This window comes from Phycomyces blakesleeanus (assembly GCF_001638985.1).
Source record: "Phycomyces blakesleeanus NRRL 1555(-) unplaced genomic scaffold PHYBLscaffold_2, whole genome shotgun sequence".
Lineage (NCBI taxonomy): Eukaryota > Fungi > Mucoromycota > Mucoromycetes > Mucorales > Phycomycetaceae > Phycomyces > Phycomyces blakesleeanus.
This window is the reverse complement of record NW_017265135.1, coordinates 1,932,271-1,948,411: the sequence shown is the minus strand read 5'-3', so window position 1 is coordinate 1,948,411 and position 16,141 is coordinate 1,932,271. Positions and strand designations below refer to the sequence as shown.

Below are 16,141 nucleotides of genomic sequence, written 5' to 3'. Positions count from 1 at the left end.
ATTGTTTTTGAAAATGTCATTGATAATTAAGCATTTTATTGTGTCACCTATACTTATTGTTTTCTTTTAATTCTTGTAAAGCTTGTACCTAACAGCAACAGCAATATTTGACTAGTATGCTTTGGTGTTCTTACTTATATACCCTGACGAATGTACCACTTGAGCGACTCGCTGACCATAAATCTAGCTAGACAAAAAATCTTCTTTTTACGTACATCAAATATAAAAGTATACGCTTTTGTAAAATACACCAACATTAATTTTCTCATCAAAGGGAATATCGCACATCCTGATCGGAGCAGTTTAACATCATGCTCAAGATATTCTGGTTAATCACTGTCTAGAATATTAATGTGTAACAAAAGAAAAGAAAATGAAACAAAGCGAGAAATGAGTATGTAAAAACTTTTATTTATAAGTTTTAATTACTTTACCGTGGCTGATAGCTCCTGCAGGTACATAATGCTCGATGTATTCTTCATGTATAGAAATTGCTGTTCTAAAGGTACAAATAAAAGGTATCGTAAAATTCATGCATTTGCGTAAAAAATAGGGCTAAACTTGTCGCTGTTTAAATCGGGTACCTACATTTACAATTGCGCAATTACAGCGTTTCTACTTGAGATTGAGACGATGTCAATTGTTTTTTTTTTGCTAATCATAAGTAAAGTTCAAACAAGAGGTGCTTACAAAAAAGTGAATAAACAGTTATTCACTAAGTTAAATCCAGCTATTTCAAAAAATAGCACTAATTAACAGAGAACAAACGAAAAAAAAGCTCAGATATATATATCACTAAATCAAATATTACTTAATCAAGCGTTGACTGTAGTATACATGCCTTTACATACTGGTATACTTTGATCTTGATTGTAAAGTTTAAGCAAAAGAGAAATGAAACTGGTGTTATATTTATATGTGTACCTTATTTCTTTGGTAGAGTTTCGAAAATCAGGTATGTGTTTATAAAATTAGTACTTTAGGGAAATTAGGTATATGTAATACTCGTAACTATTCTATTATAAAGCAAAATAAATAAATAGATAGATAAGAAAATCTTTTGCTTTAGTATTATATCTTATACTTTCTAAGTCCAAATTTCTTCTTCTTCTTGTTCTTCTTCTGAGTCATCTCTAATAATCTCAAAAGCCTTTTTGATTGACAGAATATCTCCATTAATACCATATTCTATGGGATTATCTTGTAAGAGTTTAACCATAACTTCATATTTTTTGAATGCCTGGCGAATCTCAAGAATATCCCATAATCTTGACAGAGAAATATTGAGAGGAATTCGAGTCCATTGACGGATAACAGGTGGTTTATAAATCTCAGGGACGGCAATTATCTGTTCCGACCAGTCCACGCACCACTCCAAAGCTTCATCTGCAATTACTTCTTCTTGGCGAGCATATTCCTCCTGTCGTTTCATATACTCTTCCTCAGATAAACACATCTTACCAATATAATAATCTATTGTTTCCTTTTGTGATTCTTTGGAGAGTGCAGGTTTGTTATAGAAAGGGAATTCAATGTGCGTTGCTAGGCGATGTTGCAACTGTGCGGGTAATTCTGTGGGTGGTGTTTGGCTAATACGTGTGAATATACATGCTTGAGTACAATGACCTACTCTCATGTCGTCTCGTTTGCTCTCCAGAAGACCAATACCCTCAAACGAATATGTGTATCCGTAAGTGGCCGCCCCTGCTTTGCACCTGTCATTTAAGAAAATTAGATAAGGGGAAACTGTAAGTGAATAAATTAAAATCCAATTTAACACATAATTTAATATATATATATATGTACATAATGTGCATACCAATCTTCAAATTCTTGTCGAGTCCATTCAAATTTGTGATCATCGTGGCGAAACTCTGCATTGGGTTGGCCATAGTGTAAAGACGGGAAATGAATGTTGTACTCAGCATTCGGAGTAGTGACAATCATTATTTTGGGCATGTAATTCCCAAGAGTGGTATTGAAAAAAGTTGCTAGGACATCAGGATAAACATGCTCAATAACTTCTGAGCACACAATTGCCTCATATCCTGAAAGTCTGGAGTCAACCTTGGCAATTGACCCTAATAATAAGCCAATACACTGAGTTTTTCTTCTACTAGAATAAATGGACTCGTACCGTGAAAAATATCAATTGTCAATGGATTTTCACGGAGTTCGGTATGATCACTACTCCATGGCTGACAACGTCTAACAGCTTCTTCTACACATTCTTGATCAATATCTATTCCTGCTAATTTCGTGAAGGGGGTGTCATCGCTGGAAGGTGGGGATGGAATAAGAAAAGCCAAGACAGATGCCTCTCCGCACCCAAAATCGAGGACCTTTACAAAAATTAAAGAGAAATTAAAAAGAAAGAAAACAATTTCCAAAGTGCACATTACATGCTAATAGTCTGATTATGACATTAAGCAATACACATGAATAAAAGATATATATAAAAAAGTTAACATGTTTATATATACATATATTCACATACACTCGATACTCGGTGTTTTCTTAAAGTTTCGAGTATAAATAATCTTCGTTGTCTCCAAAGAGGGGGTGAAAAGGACGTGGATTCACACTGATCGTCAGACATTGTCAATGATCCACAAAGCACTTTTCTCTGTTTCCAAAACAAGTGCACGTCCTCTGTCACTCAATATCACGCAAGTGACTGCGAATGATACTTTCACGTGTCACTCACTTATGCCATAAAGAAGCCCTGGTTCATGGGTTTCTGCCCATGCTGATCATGGTTCATTCGTTCAAAGAACACACCTTTACACATTTCACTTACTGTGGCCATTGCCGACGATTCCTCTGGGGGGTTGCTAATCAAGGCCTCAAATGCTCAGGTAACTATTGTTTTATTCTCATTTCTTTTCTTTTTTTAAGAAAAAAAGGGGGGATTTGTGGGTACTAAATAACCTTTACCACATCCTGTAGAATGTGAATTCGTTTGCCATTTCTCTTGCCAGAAGTCTGCTCCTCCGTGTACTAGCGTACAAAACAAGGCTGCTCGAGTCTTGAGATCTTATTCAACCAGTACTGGCTCCAGTTCCACGCCTACTTCGAGCTCATCCAAAAGTGGTTCACGCTCTCCTATTATCACAGCCTTGTCAAGATCACCTACCAACGGCAGCCGAGCAAAATCCCCGACCAACGGTAGTCGAGAAATATCCCCTACTTTGGCTCCTCAGGCTGAAGAAACTCAGCCAATCGAATCTTTTGGAGAAGCTGTAGAAAAGATCAAGAGCATTGTCACTTCACCCGAGTTCGAGGATGTTCTAGTTACTGCTGCTCTACATGCTTCTGACGACAGTCAACCATCAAACGAATATCTGGCTACGCTTCCATCCCTTAATCCACAAACTGCCACTAAGAATTCTACTCGATTTGTGTCGAGATGTGGGCCTATGTTTGCTGTTCGAGATTCTATAATATTATTGTTGAGTTGGGAAAATCCTCTTCAAACAATGGTGGCTATGGTTCTTTACTGTATTGCATGTAAGTTTGCAAATAGGATTTGTGTTCAAAAGAAGAAGAAATATGTGACCTAAAATTAACTCCTGTATACGTTTTATGTACTGTTTTTCTTTTCAGGTTTCTATCCCAAGATCATATTATTTGGACCCCATTTTGCACTGATGCATTGGATGACCAATGCGCATCAAAAACGTTTCCGTTCATCCAGTCTGTCGCCACCATTGCCTTCTCCTCCTGTAGCACGGTCCACGGTGGCTGCACCTACCCCTACTGCTAGTCACTCTGTTCCATTACGCACAGCTAGCCCGGCTGGGAAACGGACTGGGTCATTCACATTCAATATTGGCGGCTCATCAAACAATTATGAGGAATCATCACCCGAATATCTTAAAAACCTTCAGAACTTACAGAACATGATGGGTGAAATGAGTGACCTTTATGACACTGTGTGCGAAAATCTTCATTACATTAATTGGGGGTCTAGACAGTATTCAATTTGGATCTTTCAGGGTCTGGTACTTTCGATGATATTGCTATCTATACTGATATCATTTGTGTCAATGCGCGACATAATGCTTGGTGGTGGTATATTTATGTTTGTATCTAACACGAGATTTGTCAAGCATGTGATGAAGCAAATCACACCAAAGGCAATGGCCATTGGAAAGAAGAGCTTTGAAAGTATTATGGATCTTTATGATGAGTATGAGCGTGTTTTGGATCGTCAGACGATAATACAAGAAATATCAGTTTATGAGAATCAAAGACGTGGTCCATCAGGAGAGTTTTCGGCTGATGAAGTGAGTAGAATGTATTTTGTAGAATGTATTTTATTAATTTCACTTTTATTACAGTTATTACCACTTGAGCGTGGATCATGGACAGATAGTACTGGCATCATACCCCGAGAGGCTAAGAAGGAGGAAGCACCTGAAGGGTATTGCTGGACAGAAAATGCATGGGAGGTTGATACCAGTGGATCTTGGACAGACGATATGCTCGGTATTGGTAAGTCAAATTTCTGTGAATTAGTCAATCAATGATCTTGAGCTAAAACTGATATATAATTTATTTATTTTTATTTTAGAGGTAACACAATAATTGTTGATACAAATCATAAGTAATTAGAGCTAAAAGGTGATGTGTGTATTAGATGCTTGTGATTCCAGAAGATGATGGATGGGTATACACAGACGACCTTTGGAGACCATGTAAGGCAGACATATTGAAATATAGGGTTACTCGCAGAAGACGATGGATTCGACACTATGAAGAGAACCGAAAACGTGGACGTTAAATATACCCTCAAAACCACAACTTGATTTCAATGAACATTTCCTTCCTTTTCTTTAGCTTTTTTTATTCATTTTGCACATTATTATTATTATTTATTCCTTTATATTCTCCTTTGTTTTTTTCTTTGATAAATAAGATTCCTGCTGTTTATTGTTATATATTTCATATATTTACTTATGATACTCTTTAGCAAATCTGATTATTATTATTTGTTAGGTTAAGCACAAGAAACAGCTATATATAGTAGTTTGTATAGCCCAAAAGTACTTCATATGCTAATGGTTTATCTAATTGCATATGGTGAAATTAACTATGCACACGATTTTCACAAAGCATTGTTGTACTTCACTAGAGAAACTAGCTCTTTTGCTTTTTCCTATAATTTCGAGAAATATTGTTTAATAATAATTTTATAGTTCGACCTTTTTTTTCTTCTTTTCTTTATTCATGACGATCATCCAGAGAGTAGCACAAATTAAACATGTGAAAAGTATAACAAGTTCGGGGTAGAAGTAGAAAATATATCTTGTTAAAGCCGTAACAAATTTTGATATAAATTTGAGCACAAGGCCACCCAAATTGCCATCAAGAAAAAATTAAGTAACAAGCAACAATTACCACAACAATCCAATCCTTGTATCTAAAATAGTTTATCTCTTTGAAATATTTAGACAATTGCATTTTGATTTGTCTAAAACATTTCCAAATTACGCATAAAACAGATACCTAAACCATTCATAAAACGTTAGAAAGGAAAGGAAAAAAGAGTCGTTCCTTAGCAAACAAAAGAATCGTGGCCACGCGTAAAGATCATACCTCCATAAATAAAATGGAGATCAGATATATAAAATGCTGTGCTCTTATTAGCCATCTTGGCTTAAGCAGAGGTATGTATCAAGAAACACATTCTCTGTTCCGAAACGACGGATATGCTGTGAGCAAAAGAGACAATAAATAAAATAAAAACTCTATTAAGAAAGTTTATAAAAGTATGCGCGAATTCTTTTTTTTATGTAACAAATGTGCACGTACACATGCATGAATGGGTATATATACTTAATTAACATTTTTCTTTATATTTGGAAATGGTCAAGAAAGATTGGAATTTACTTCTTTAATGATAAAGATAAGTAAGCTCAAAGCACAAAACTCAATCCGAATATTATAATATTTAATAATATATACATATTAAAAAGGGGAAAGAAACAAAGTTAAATGGTCATCTAGTTATTGGGTTTCCTGTTTTGATGACTTGCTTTTTTTTCTATTCTTCTTCTCTTACATCTTGGTTCTAGAAAATAGAATAAATAATAAATAAAAGGCACATACTTTTTCTAATTATCAATCGCAATGAATCAAGAACTCTTTTCAAAACGCAAAAACCCTTATGGCTCAGATGAATATGAAGATCCGGCAAATAATTTGAAATATCAACGCATGGATTACCGAACAGAATCCAAAGCATCTTACTTGGGAGGAAAGACAGGCGTGGAATTACAATTGGATGGCAATCAACCACCTCCTAAGTTCCCTCATAAATACATTTATGGCAATTACAAAAACTATTACGAGTGAGGCATTCTATTTAATTCTTCTTTAATTAATATGCTGATTACAGTATATGAGAAATGATAATAATTCAACAATAATAGAGATCGACGTAACAAATACAAACATCACGATCCTCGCTTAGATCTCCTTGACGTGTCATTGTTTAAGAATAAGGATGTATTGGACATTGGTTGCAATTCAGGAAACATTACTATTTTTATCAGTAGGTATAAATTAATAATAAGATTAAAGGAAGGGACAAAAAGAAGAAGAAGAAGAAGAAGAAGAAGAAGAAGTAAAGAAGGCTTTGGAAGATTCGTAATGATACAGTGCATACATAAAACCAGTAACTCTTGGTTTACTTTATATTTATTGTCTAAATTACTATTTTGTACCAGGTCGAAGATATCAGCCAAAATCTATTTTGGGAGTTGATATTGACAAAGATCTTATTCGTAAAGCCAAAATGCAAACCAAGATTGATTATGCACTTCAGGACCCCTCCGAAGAAAAACAGCAGGGCCCTATAGATCTCTGCATGCGCTTCTCATATTTCCCGAAATCAATGTCGCATATGTTTGGATACTCTTTCATGACCCTTCCACCAACTGCAGACTACACTGGATTTCCGGTCAATACTACATTTGAAGATGGAGATTGGGTTGATATGGATGTAGAGCCAGAGAGTTATGACACAATTATGGCGTGAGTTGATTGATACCAGCGAAGAATGCCAAATATTAATATTAATACTAATAGGCTAAGTGTGACTAAATGGATTCAATTGCATCGAGGAGACGAGGGTATCAAGATGTTCTTTAAAAAAGTCTACAAGAGTCTAAAACCAGGTGGTTCATTTGTTGTCGAACCACAGCCTTTCGACACATACTATCGACGAGCTAAACAAACTGAGGTAGGCTATGCGGAAGTTAGTAGTAATGATAATATTTCAAGATACAATCAATAAACAAACAAGTACCCAACCAAAAGAAGTAAAAGTCACTAAAACAAAGAGGATAGGAGACCAGGTTTATATTTGAAGGTTTGAGTTTCACGCCAGATCAATACGAACCATATCTTTTGAAACTGGGATTCTCATCTGTTAAACACCTCGGAAAGTCTCTCAATGACAACAAGGGTAAGTGTATACAGATTGAAATAAAAATGAAATGTGACCAAATACAATACAATGATAACTAAAGATGCTTGTGTTGTGTCTGTGCACAAATATTCCTTAGGGTTCAAACGTCCCCTGGAGCTTTATACGAAATAAATCATGAATGTACCAAAATATCATTAGTCCTTTTTGTGTTTGTGCTTGTTCTCGATTGATCATTTTTTATTTCCTGATGATTCTTTTATACATCTTTCGCATTGACATTTGAAGTAATATTCGTCCAACAAAAGTTGTCGGCGTGCGGACACAGGAAGGGTGGCATCAATGTAGGAGATCGTCAGGGCCTCGTCTATTTCAATAGCACGCACCGTACTGATCTTCATCACTCGGAAGGTGCCACGCGGCTGGGAGAAGACGGCAGGATAGATGATCTTGACTACCGAAGTTTTTGGAAGTGTCTTCTTTTTATTTTGTTTTGGAGGTTCGACTTCTACTGTGACCTCGGTCCCTTCTTCTTCAAGCTTATCTTCTGTGCACTGTTCTACTTCGCAGTTGTTACCACAATCATGGTTGAAGAGAGACGCGAGTGGAAAGAGAGCTAAAAATACATGCAAAGGTTAGGGAGCAAAAGAACAGAAAGGAAGACTATTCGTTTTTTGTTTTTTGTTTCTTTTTTTTTGTTTTTTACTATTGATGTAAATATGTATGCAAATGTACAAATAAATAACTTGCCTCGACCAATAAGCACAGCACCCTTGGCCGTCTTATTCTCGAGAAATATACCAAATCCATTGGACTCGATTCGTGATACGAGATGCATAATATCCTGTAGGGTCTCATGAGGAGTAAGTAGTTGTGCTGTGCTGAGCTGGTTATAAAGGAACTGCTGCATTCGTCGCCAGTCCTTCTTATCGTCCTCAGGCCAATCATTGTAGTGGGATTCGAGAGCTTGAACTTGTTCAAAGCTACTTGTCAAGGCATCCTCCGAGTAAGCAGCCAATTCCGGATTCCACCAATTGTCTGACCTGTCCCACCCAAGATTGTGTGCCTCTCGTCGTCGCTCCCACAAACACAAAATGACCAATTTAGCTACACTTTTGGTGTGTGGATCTGACTTAAAGGTAGCTAGCTTTCGTAAAAGCCCACAAATTACAGAGTGGTCTACTGTTGATGATGATAGATAGGCTTCACTACATGTAAGAGAGCAAAAGTATATCTGATCACAACTGGTGCAACGAGTAGAGAAGGCTCGAGTGGGGTGGACACAGAGACAGTGAGCACAGACCCTTTTCTTATGACTGTCAAAGATTGCTGTGTTATCAAGTCAGTCTTTAATAATAATTATCATCTTGTGCGGCAAGATGTCGAGGATGACGCACCTGTTGCATATGGAAATACCTAAACCAAAACCAAAAACCAAAAAGAAAAAAAAATCGATACATATATACAGTGTGTATATAAAAGGTGAGCTTTATTTTATTTCTTTTTATTTTATTTCTTTTTTGACAGGTGGAGCTCAAATAGTGTTGGCTTTATATGTACCCGAAAGAGTGTCTGTTGAGCTTCCAGTCTGGTTTTTGCAAGAAACTCTCTGCCTTTTGTCGGGCTGATCCGGACCTTGACAGGCAAATCACGGGATTCAAATACACTGCTGTCCATGGTTAAAGAGAATGAAAAATAACAATATTTTGAGACGTGCTAAAATAGGGGTAAGCCAGTCACGTTCGATTGAGTTTGAAATGTATGTATTTTATTATATGTAAAAAAAAAAAAAAGAAATGGATGCATGAATGGGATGAATGGATATATTTATTAAAGTTGTAATTTATTTATGGCTGTCCAGAATATGTACGTGGGGAAGGGGCAAGCGTATGAGGGTCTGTGGGTTGGAATGGAAATGCAGTGTAAAGGGGAGTAATGGAGAGTGCTGGGGAAACAATGTCTGGTGCTTACTGGGTGGCGTACTGACATCCGATTCAGGAGAGCTACAGCTCACGGGAGGTGATGCAAGACAGAGTGGTTTGAAACAATCAGCTGGACTATGACAAGCATGAGGGCAACACAAAGCACAGTTAGCAACCAATTTTATATATTTATATATATGTATGCGTGTATGTATGTAAGTAGGTATAAGTGTATAAAGAAGGACTACCTACGTTCTGCTGTGTCTGGCCTGGCTATGCCTCGAAAGAGTAGTCTTCCGAGTAAATGACTTTCCGCATGGACAAACATATGGTCGTTTTCCTGTATGTGTTCGGCGGTGACGGGCTAAAGAAGAAGACTGGATATAAGGGTTAGTATATATACATATAAAAGCTACTCTACTATCAAAGCTTGCCTACTTACATCACTAAATGATTTTCCACACATTAGATATTCGCACACATGAGGCCGTTCGCCGGTGTGTGTCCGTAAATGGACTGTAAGAGCCGATTGTTGTATAAAGTGTTTTTTACAGTCTGGCCATTCGCACTCGTACGGTCTTTCGCCTGTGTGGATCCTTCGATGGCGTGCAAGGTCTGATCGGCGAGAAAACCATTTTCCACAATCTGACCATAGACATTGGAAGCCTTTGTGGCGACAAGATTGGTGGGTATCGTCTGGGTAATGGTTCAGGAGGTGAAGGATATCCATAATCGAATTAAAAGAGTGTATTTTAGAGAATAATTTATATATAAAATATAAAATATATATATATATAAAGTGTCTAATTTTGCTTATATATATATATATTATAATAATAACTAATTAGGTTGAATATTTAAATTCACTTTTAGAGAGAGAGAAGAGAAGAGAGAAAGAAACAAAGGGAATTATATAGATTTGGTCGAGAATTTCTACAAAGGCACCAGTTTTCTTTATTCTCATTTTCCAGACTCGTGTCACGGGAACTGAAGCCGAGGTTTTAGAAGAGATGAAGTAAAATGAAGAGGGCTGATTTTGTAGGTTGCTGTCGACCCTCCCCTTCCAAAACGCCTTGTTCAAATGGGCACGAGCCACAAATAAAGAAGAGGATGCTTGTGACAAGAGTTGCCTTGAATGCCTCCTTCCCCCCCCCCCCTTTTTTTTATGATTATTATTTTTATTATTATTATTGTCATTATCTTGCCCCTCGTATGTCTCAGCTATGCAGGATTCTGCAAACCCACAGGCATGACCAGGAACGTATAGATCAAATGGAGATCCTTATTGAGATCAATAAAAATAATAAAATTACTATTATATTGCTGTAGACAGACCAATCTTCATATCATATTCTGGCTTCGGCATTGTTTAAGGTTTATGCATCTTTTCTTTTCTTTTTTTTGCCACGTTTTTAGGCTCTAATCTCTATTTATCCCGCCTTTAAGAGTCGAAACTCTTGGGTTTGTATTATACTACTCTCTTGCTTTCCTTTGCTTTCTCTTGCTTTCTCGATGTAATTACAAATCATGAATCTAAAATAAGGTCTCAGGGACTCAAAACAGAGCGTCATATACACCTCGTTCATGTTTGAGCGGGTTAAACTCGTGAATTGGTTCATATGTGCTTATTTGTACACCCTTGTTAAGCCATCTTCAACAAATTGGTTAATGTTTCTAGAAAAAAAAAATATCTAGGCAACCTGCTTAGTCTAGAACTTGAAATACTTGTATACTTGGTCTCTAGGCAAAAATAGAAGCAATAAAATAAACAAAGAAATATATATATACATAATAAACTGCTGAGCATGCCCCATATTCTCTTGTTTCTAATTAACCAGCTGTCAATACACTTGATCTTTTTCCATTCAATGTTCTCAATATCTCACTCTCTTTGACAACTGGGTTTGCAGCTTCTTCTACTCACGTGGAGTACTTAGTTGCCGATGCCGATATCTTCTATACTTTTGTTGCTAAACATCTGTGCAGCTTGAAAAAAAACATGCAGACTATTTTGTACAAACCGACTCAATGCCAAATTGAGCACGTCAAAGTTTGGTACCAAAAACAAGAAAAAAAGGGGGGAGAAGAGGAGGGAAGGGGAGGAGAGTGTAGGGTTTTTCGATCTCTGTCTCGGCAGTTTGTGTTCCAAATGTTGGGAGTGATAAAAGATGATCGGAATCATATTTTTGTACCTCGATGCTGTGCAGTATTAAAGTTACAAGTGAAAGTAGTGAATTGCAATATACATATATATATACATATATATATATATATATATCGGCATTTTTTGTATAATAACCTATCTTGAAAAAAATGATTTTCATAATATTATTCGGGTATTTGGTCTATCTATTGAGGTTTGTTTATTTTTTCAAGTACTAGTCTTGAACATAGAAAAGAATTAATGCAACCGACAAAGAGCTAAGTTATGTATAGTAGTTTAATACTGGGAGGAGAGGACTTTATAAATCTACAAATAAATTATTGAGGGCCGATAGCATGGTATTAAATAGTGTGTGTATGTGCATGTATATGTATATGTGCCTGTGTCTGTGCCTGTGCCTGTGCCTGTTCCTGTTCCTGTGTCTGTGTCTGTGCCTGTTCCTGTGCCTGTGTCTGTGCCTGTGTCTGTGCCTGTGTACATACTGCTAGTTATTTTTTTAAAATAGATAAATAAACCGTGATTATATTTTAAATTATATTTTTTTTGCTTCTTATGCCTTTATCACCATCAAAATAAAATGAGAAACAATTGATGATTTCAGGGAGACCTTTGGCATCCTGTACAAGTAGATGACCAGTCACGTCATTAGAAAAAGTCTCAGAGAAATCCTTGATAAACTTCAAAACCATCTATAGGCGGCAAAAGTCAGAAGATGTGCACTGACGTCCCAAACAAATGATAAACAAATGAACAAACAATGACGCCCAGAGCCATTGATATTGACAGACTTGGTAAGTTCAGTTAATTTGATATATACGGTTTATACCATCACCGTAGTATATTCAAAGGAATCAAAAGAATCAAAGCAAGCAGAACAAGCAGAACAAGGACAGGCAATCGCTTTATTCCGTTTTATCTTATTTTATATTTTTTACTTGGTTTAGTTAAAGTTGGGTAATTAATATGCACCAAGTATAAAGAAAGGAAAAGGAAAAGGAAAAGCTTAAATTGGCTCCATGCCATCTATTTTTCTTTTATTCTTATTTTCTGAGGGATCTAATATGTTGAAACTTAAATAGATATATGGAAAAAGGATATATGAAAATCATAAGCATAGTAATAATAAATATAACCTGCAGCAATATGAGATACAATCCCCAGGTCATCAAAATATAGAGTATATAAATAAGATACAAGTGTCTTGGCATATTATATAAATAAATGGTGTTCTGCACAGAGCAACAATAATAATAACACAGTTAAAATAAAGAACTCCCTACACTATGCAATATATATATATTTGTGCTATTGTTTTCTATTGATTGCAGCAATACATTTGATAAAGACACTTATTTTTTTAAAAGAAAAATTACATGAATAAAATATTATTATTTTTGAGTATTTAGTATGTAATACGGAAACATTAGCTACTCAAATACATACATACATGTATACATACGTACATATACATATATACATATATACATATAAATAGATAAGTATATAGAGGACTGTGCGGAGGCTATCATGTCAATGGTACAGCTTTGTTTCTATTACTGTTTGTGATACGGCTTTATAGGTTTGGATGGTGTGGACTAAAAATAACAGTAACAACAACAACAAAAACAACAACAAAAGGTCATTGGCTTGGGAACCAGGAGAAAACAATACGTTTCTATAGTTACAGATTATCTTCAATCATGTGCGTGGTCCAATATGTCGTTTTGTGCCTTGTTTCATGTATTTTGGCCAAGTTGATTGGAGTTTTTTATTGTAATGATATGATTGTTTGTTTGAAATAAATGTAATTGAGATTAACGAATATAATAAAGATAAAAATAAATTGAGAAGCTACAAGTCGATAGCTCCAAACCATTTCCGTCGTCTCTCCATCCATTCTGTGAGCATTTCATCTTCCCATTCTTCCTTTGGGATTCCATGGCTGAGGTATCTATCGGCCTTTATACTATCTGGTACATCGTTCCATCCCATATGACTCCAATCACGGTACCAAGTATTGACTACCGACCTAAGATTGATAATAATGGAGCAGTTATTTCCGAGCCGCTCCTAATTTCTTTTCTTTTTTTGATTGATTGAATATGCACTGTGCGGATTCCTTACTCATCATGTAACCATATGCCACTTCGCTTTTGAAGTTCCAGGGCACTGTAGCGCTCTTCTAACGACACCGCTTTTTGTATCACTGTATCAATGTTGATATCATGTGGGATGTGAGAGATTATAGAGTGAGCAAGGTCAGGCTCTGCCCGGAGTATAGTAGATCTTCGAAGGAGAGTGATCTGAAATTTAGGTTTAATATTAAATCAAACACAAAAAAATACATATATCTTTTTAAAAAAAAAACAAAAAAAAACATACCGCACTTGCTACATATACTGGCATGAGAGGTGAACTTGCTACAAACAGATCAAATAGACGAGTAATCTTGCTAAAGTCCTCAAAGTCATGACTGTACCAAGTCAGGATCCAACTCAACGCATAATACGGCATTATATTTGACCTGTAACATTAAAGAATAATTTCTATAAATTTAAGAAACACAAAGAAAAAAGAAATGTCTCATCTAATTGTTTCAAAAATCATTCCTTTTTTCTTATTTTTATTTTTATAGGTATTTTAATATATATTTATTTATTTTTACCTTTCAAGAAAAGATGTGAGTTCTGGATCTTCGTATTCAATAATAGAGCTCATAAGACGTAATTGTTTTGATACTGGATCAAATGAGTCCAACATTGCATCTGTAAGCTAATGGTTAAGGATCATAATATTTAGATCAATTAATATATCTCATAAACATTTAATATTAACAACAGCAACAAAAAAGGATATCTTAAGAAGAATAGAGCAACATTTTCTGTGGCTGGAATAGCATTCTTCTTCCCAAGTACCAACAAAAAGCATGTACATATATCATGAAATCCCTGGAAGAATACAAATATTATTAATCTTAATTACTGTGTAAATAAAATACATTCAATAGGGCTTGCCTGGTAGTATTTCAATCTTGGATTTCTCCACAATATTTCAACAATCATCCGATGAAGCTCTTGTTGCTTGTGAGCCTTGAGCATAGGCGAAATATCTTTATTTTATTACTGTTATTATTTATTTATATATACATTTACAATTTATAATTGTGTAATAAAGGGGGGGGATTTCTCTCTTTCTTAATACCTTGTGGATAGTAGTATAGGGATCGTTCTACGTCTTTTGTTATCTGAACCGGATCAGCTAAATCTTTTTCTAATAAACATAACTATAATTATATATTATCCAGGTAGTAAGTCTATTTATCTTCTTACCACTACCCTTCTCATCTACATAACAGCCGTAATGAGCATGAAGTAAGATGGGCCTAAAGAATAAATAAGATAAAAAAAAAGTAAATGAGCCATTGGTGGTTGTGTCTACAAGTGTGGAATTACCATACAAGCTTCCTCAAGGTGTCATGAACATAGCCTCCTGGCTGTCGTGCAAGTGACCTGAGAGAAGAAATGTCGTTTCTTGAGAGAGCTGTGATTATTTGTTCGACCTGGTGGGTACGTTGCATGGATCGAGCTTTGATAAAAGGCATTTAATGAATGTGTGTTTTTGCTTGCTTGATTGGTTGGTAGGTTGGTGGGTTGGTTTGTTGGTTGGTTGATTGATTGATTGATTGTAATGGTGGGCTGGAATGGTTAAGGCAGTAACAATAAGAAAAGTAAAGAAGGGAAGTGAGGAATGTCTATTACCAACTGATGCTTTAACACTCATTTGTCTTTCTTGATTTGGAACATGCATAAAGACTGTTGTCTATTGAAAGAAGTTTTTTTTTCTGTTGAAATAAAATACCCATTGTACACAATTTTGGACGAATTTGCATGCAAGAATCGAACCCAATTCACTACCAATCCAAAGTCACGGCTTTCTAGGTGAATTTACGGTGAGGGTAGAAAGAAACGCTGCAAGCTTAATTTACACACGCACACACACACACACATAGTATTTTCTACATTAATACTTTATTTATATATATATATATCTGTGTGCGTGTGCGTGTGTGTGTGTATTTATTATTTGATGTTTCTAATTTGTCTCTTTTTGCTTGATATTTATATATTTTTTTGGTATGGCTGCGGTAACTTGATAGAAAAAGGAAATCACAAACACACCAGCTTTGACATCACCATTTGTATTCAAATTCGACTGCGGTCTACCCTTGATTGACAGGAGTAATAACCTATTGCTCTTCTAGAGTGACACATGTACGATTGATTTTTTGATTCAATAAATTAAAAAGAATTTTTTATATGTAAATAAATAAAGGTGAGTCAAACTGAAAGAATGACTCGGTTGAAAATTACCCGAGATTCCCCTTTTTCTATATTTTGTAAATTGGTATCTTTTTAGTAGGAGAAATTCTGACAAACACTTGGCCACTAACGAGAGCGGCATTAATCGTAGCGGAGAAGAAAGCCACTTCCGGTAGACGCCACTCAAAAGATCTTATTTTGTATACACATATTCTACATTTAATACCTGGCCAATCCAATGGCACACAAACCTGGTCAATTGTGATTTCCAAAATAATAATGATTATGAACGGTAACTAAC

General features: G+C 35.7%; 6 protein-coding genes across 6 annotated transcripts; 2 read left to right on the top strand and 4 right to left on the bottom strand.

The window, feature by feature from the left end:
* Positions 1-1,087: 1,087 nt before the first annotated feature.
* Positions 1,088-2,599, bottom strand: PHYBLDRAFT_139718 (hypothetical protein; the record flags this gene model as incomplete). The annotated part of the gene is made up of 4 exons (XM_018430278.1): positions 1,088-1,715; positions 1,820-2,081; positions 2,138-2,342; positions 2,498-2,599. The coding sequence occupies 4 exons, from the start codon at positions 2,597-2,599 to the stop codon at positions 1,088-1,090; spliced, it is 1,197 nt and encodes a 398-aa protein (XP_018297730.1).
* An 84-nt stretch (positions 2,600-2,683) lies between these two features.
* PHYBLDRAFT_58736 (hypothetical protein) lies at positions 2,684-4,786 on the top strand (the record flags this gene model as incomplete). The annotated part of the gene is made up of 5 exons (XM_018440378.1): positions 2,684-2,858; positions 2,950-3,510; positions 3,607-4,289; positions 4,344-4,497; positions 4,641-4,786. 5 exons carry the CDS (start codon positions 2,684-2,686, stop codon positions 4,784-4,786), a joined length of 1,719 nt encoding a protein of 572 aa, XP_018297729.1.
* Positions 4,787-6,135: 1,349 nt separating this feature from the next.
* PHYBLDRAFT_139716 (hypothetical protein) lies at positions 6,136-7,609 on the top strand (the record flags this gene model as incomplete). The annotated part of the gene is made up of 6 exons (XM_018430277.1): positions 6,136-6,356; positions 6,438-6,559; positions 6,735-7,041; positions 7,096-7,264; positions 7,357-7,474; positions 7,575-7,609. 6 exons carry the CDS (start codon positions 6,136-6,138, stop codon positions 7,607-7,609), a joined length of 972 nt encoding a protein of 323 aa, XP_018297728.1.
* A 59-nt stretch (positions 7,610-7,668) lies between these two features.
* On the bottom strand, positions 7,669-9,112 carry PHYBLDRAFT_139715 (hypothetical protein; the record flags this gene model as incomplete). Its single annotated transcript, XM_018430276.1, has 4 exons — positions 7,669-8,051; positions 8,192-8,764; positions 8,833-8,851; positions 8,996-9,112. 4 exons carry the CDS (start codon positions 9,110-9,112, stop codon positions 7,669-7,671), a joined length of 1,092 nt encoding a protein of 363 aa, XP_018297727.1.
* Positions 9,113-9,183: 71 nt separating this feature from the next.
* PHYBLDRAFT_121342 (C2H2-type zinc finger transcription factor) lies at positions 9,184-10,217 on the bottom strand. Its single transcript, XM_018428793.1, has 3 exons — positions 9,800-10,217; positions 9,610-9,734; positions 9,184-9,492 (listed from the first exon to the last, which is right to left on the bottom strand). The coding sequence occupies exons 1-3, from the start codon at positions 10,085-10,087 to the stop codon at positions 9,279-9,281; spliced, it is 627 nt and encodes a 208-aa protein (XP_018297726.1). The 5' UTR covers positions 10,088-10,217; the 3' UTR covers positions 9,184-9,278.
* Positions 10,218-13,372: 3,155 nt separating this feature from the next.
* On the bottom strand, positions 13,373-15,122 carry PHYBLDRAFT_179197 (hypothetical protein; the record flags this gene model as incomplete). Its single annotated transcript, XM_018438116.1, has 8 exons — positions 13,373-13,550; positions 13,646-13,824; positions 13,904-14,045; positions 14,187-14,286; positions 14,520-14,630; positions 14,723-14,791; positions 14,851-14,903; positions 14,974-15,122. 8 exons carry the CDS (start codon positions 15,120-15,122, stop codon positions 13,373-13,375), a joined length of 981 nt encoding a protein of 326 aa, XP_018297725.1.
* Positions 15,123-16,141: the final 1,019 nt, after the last annotated feature.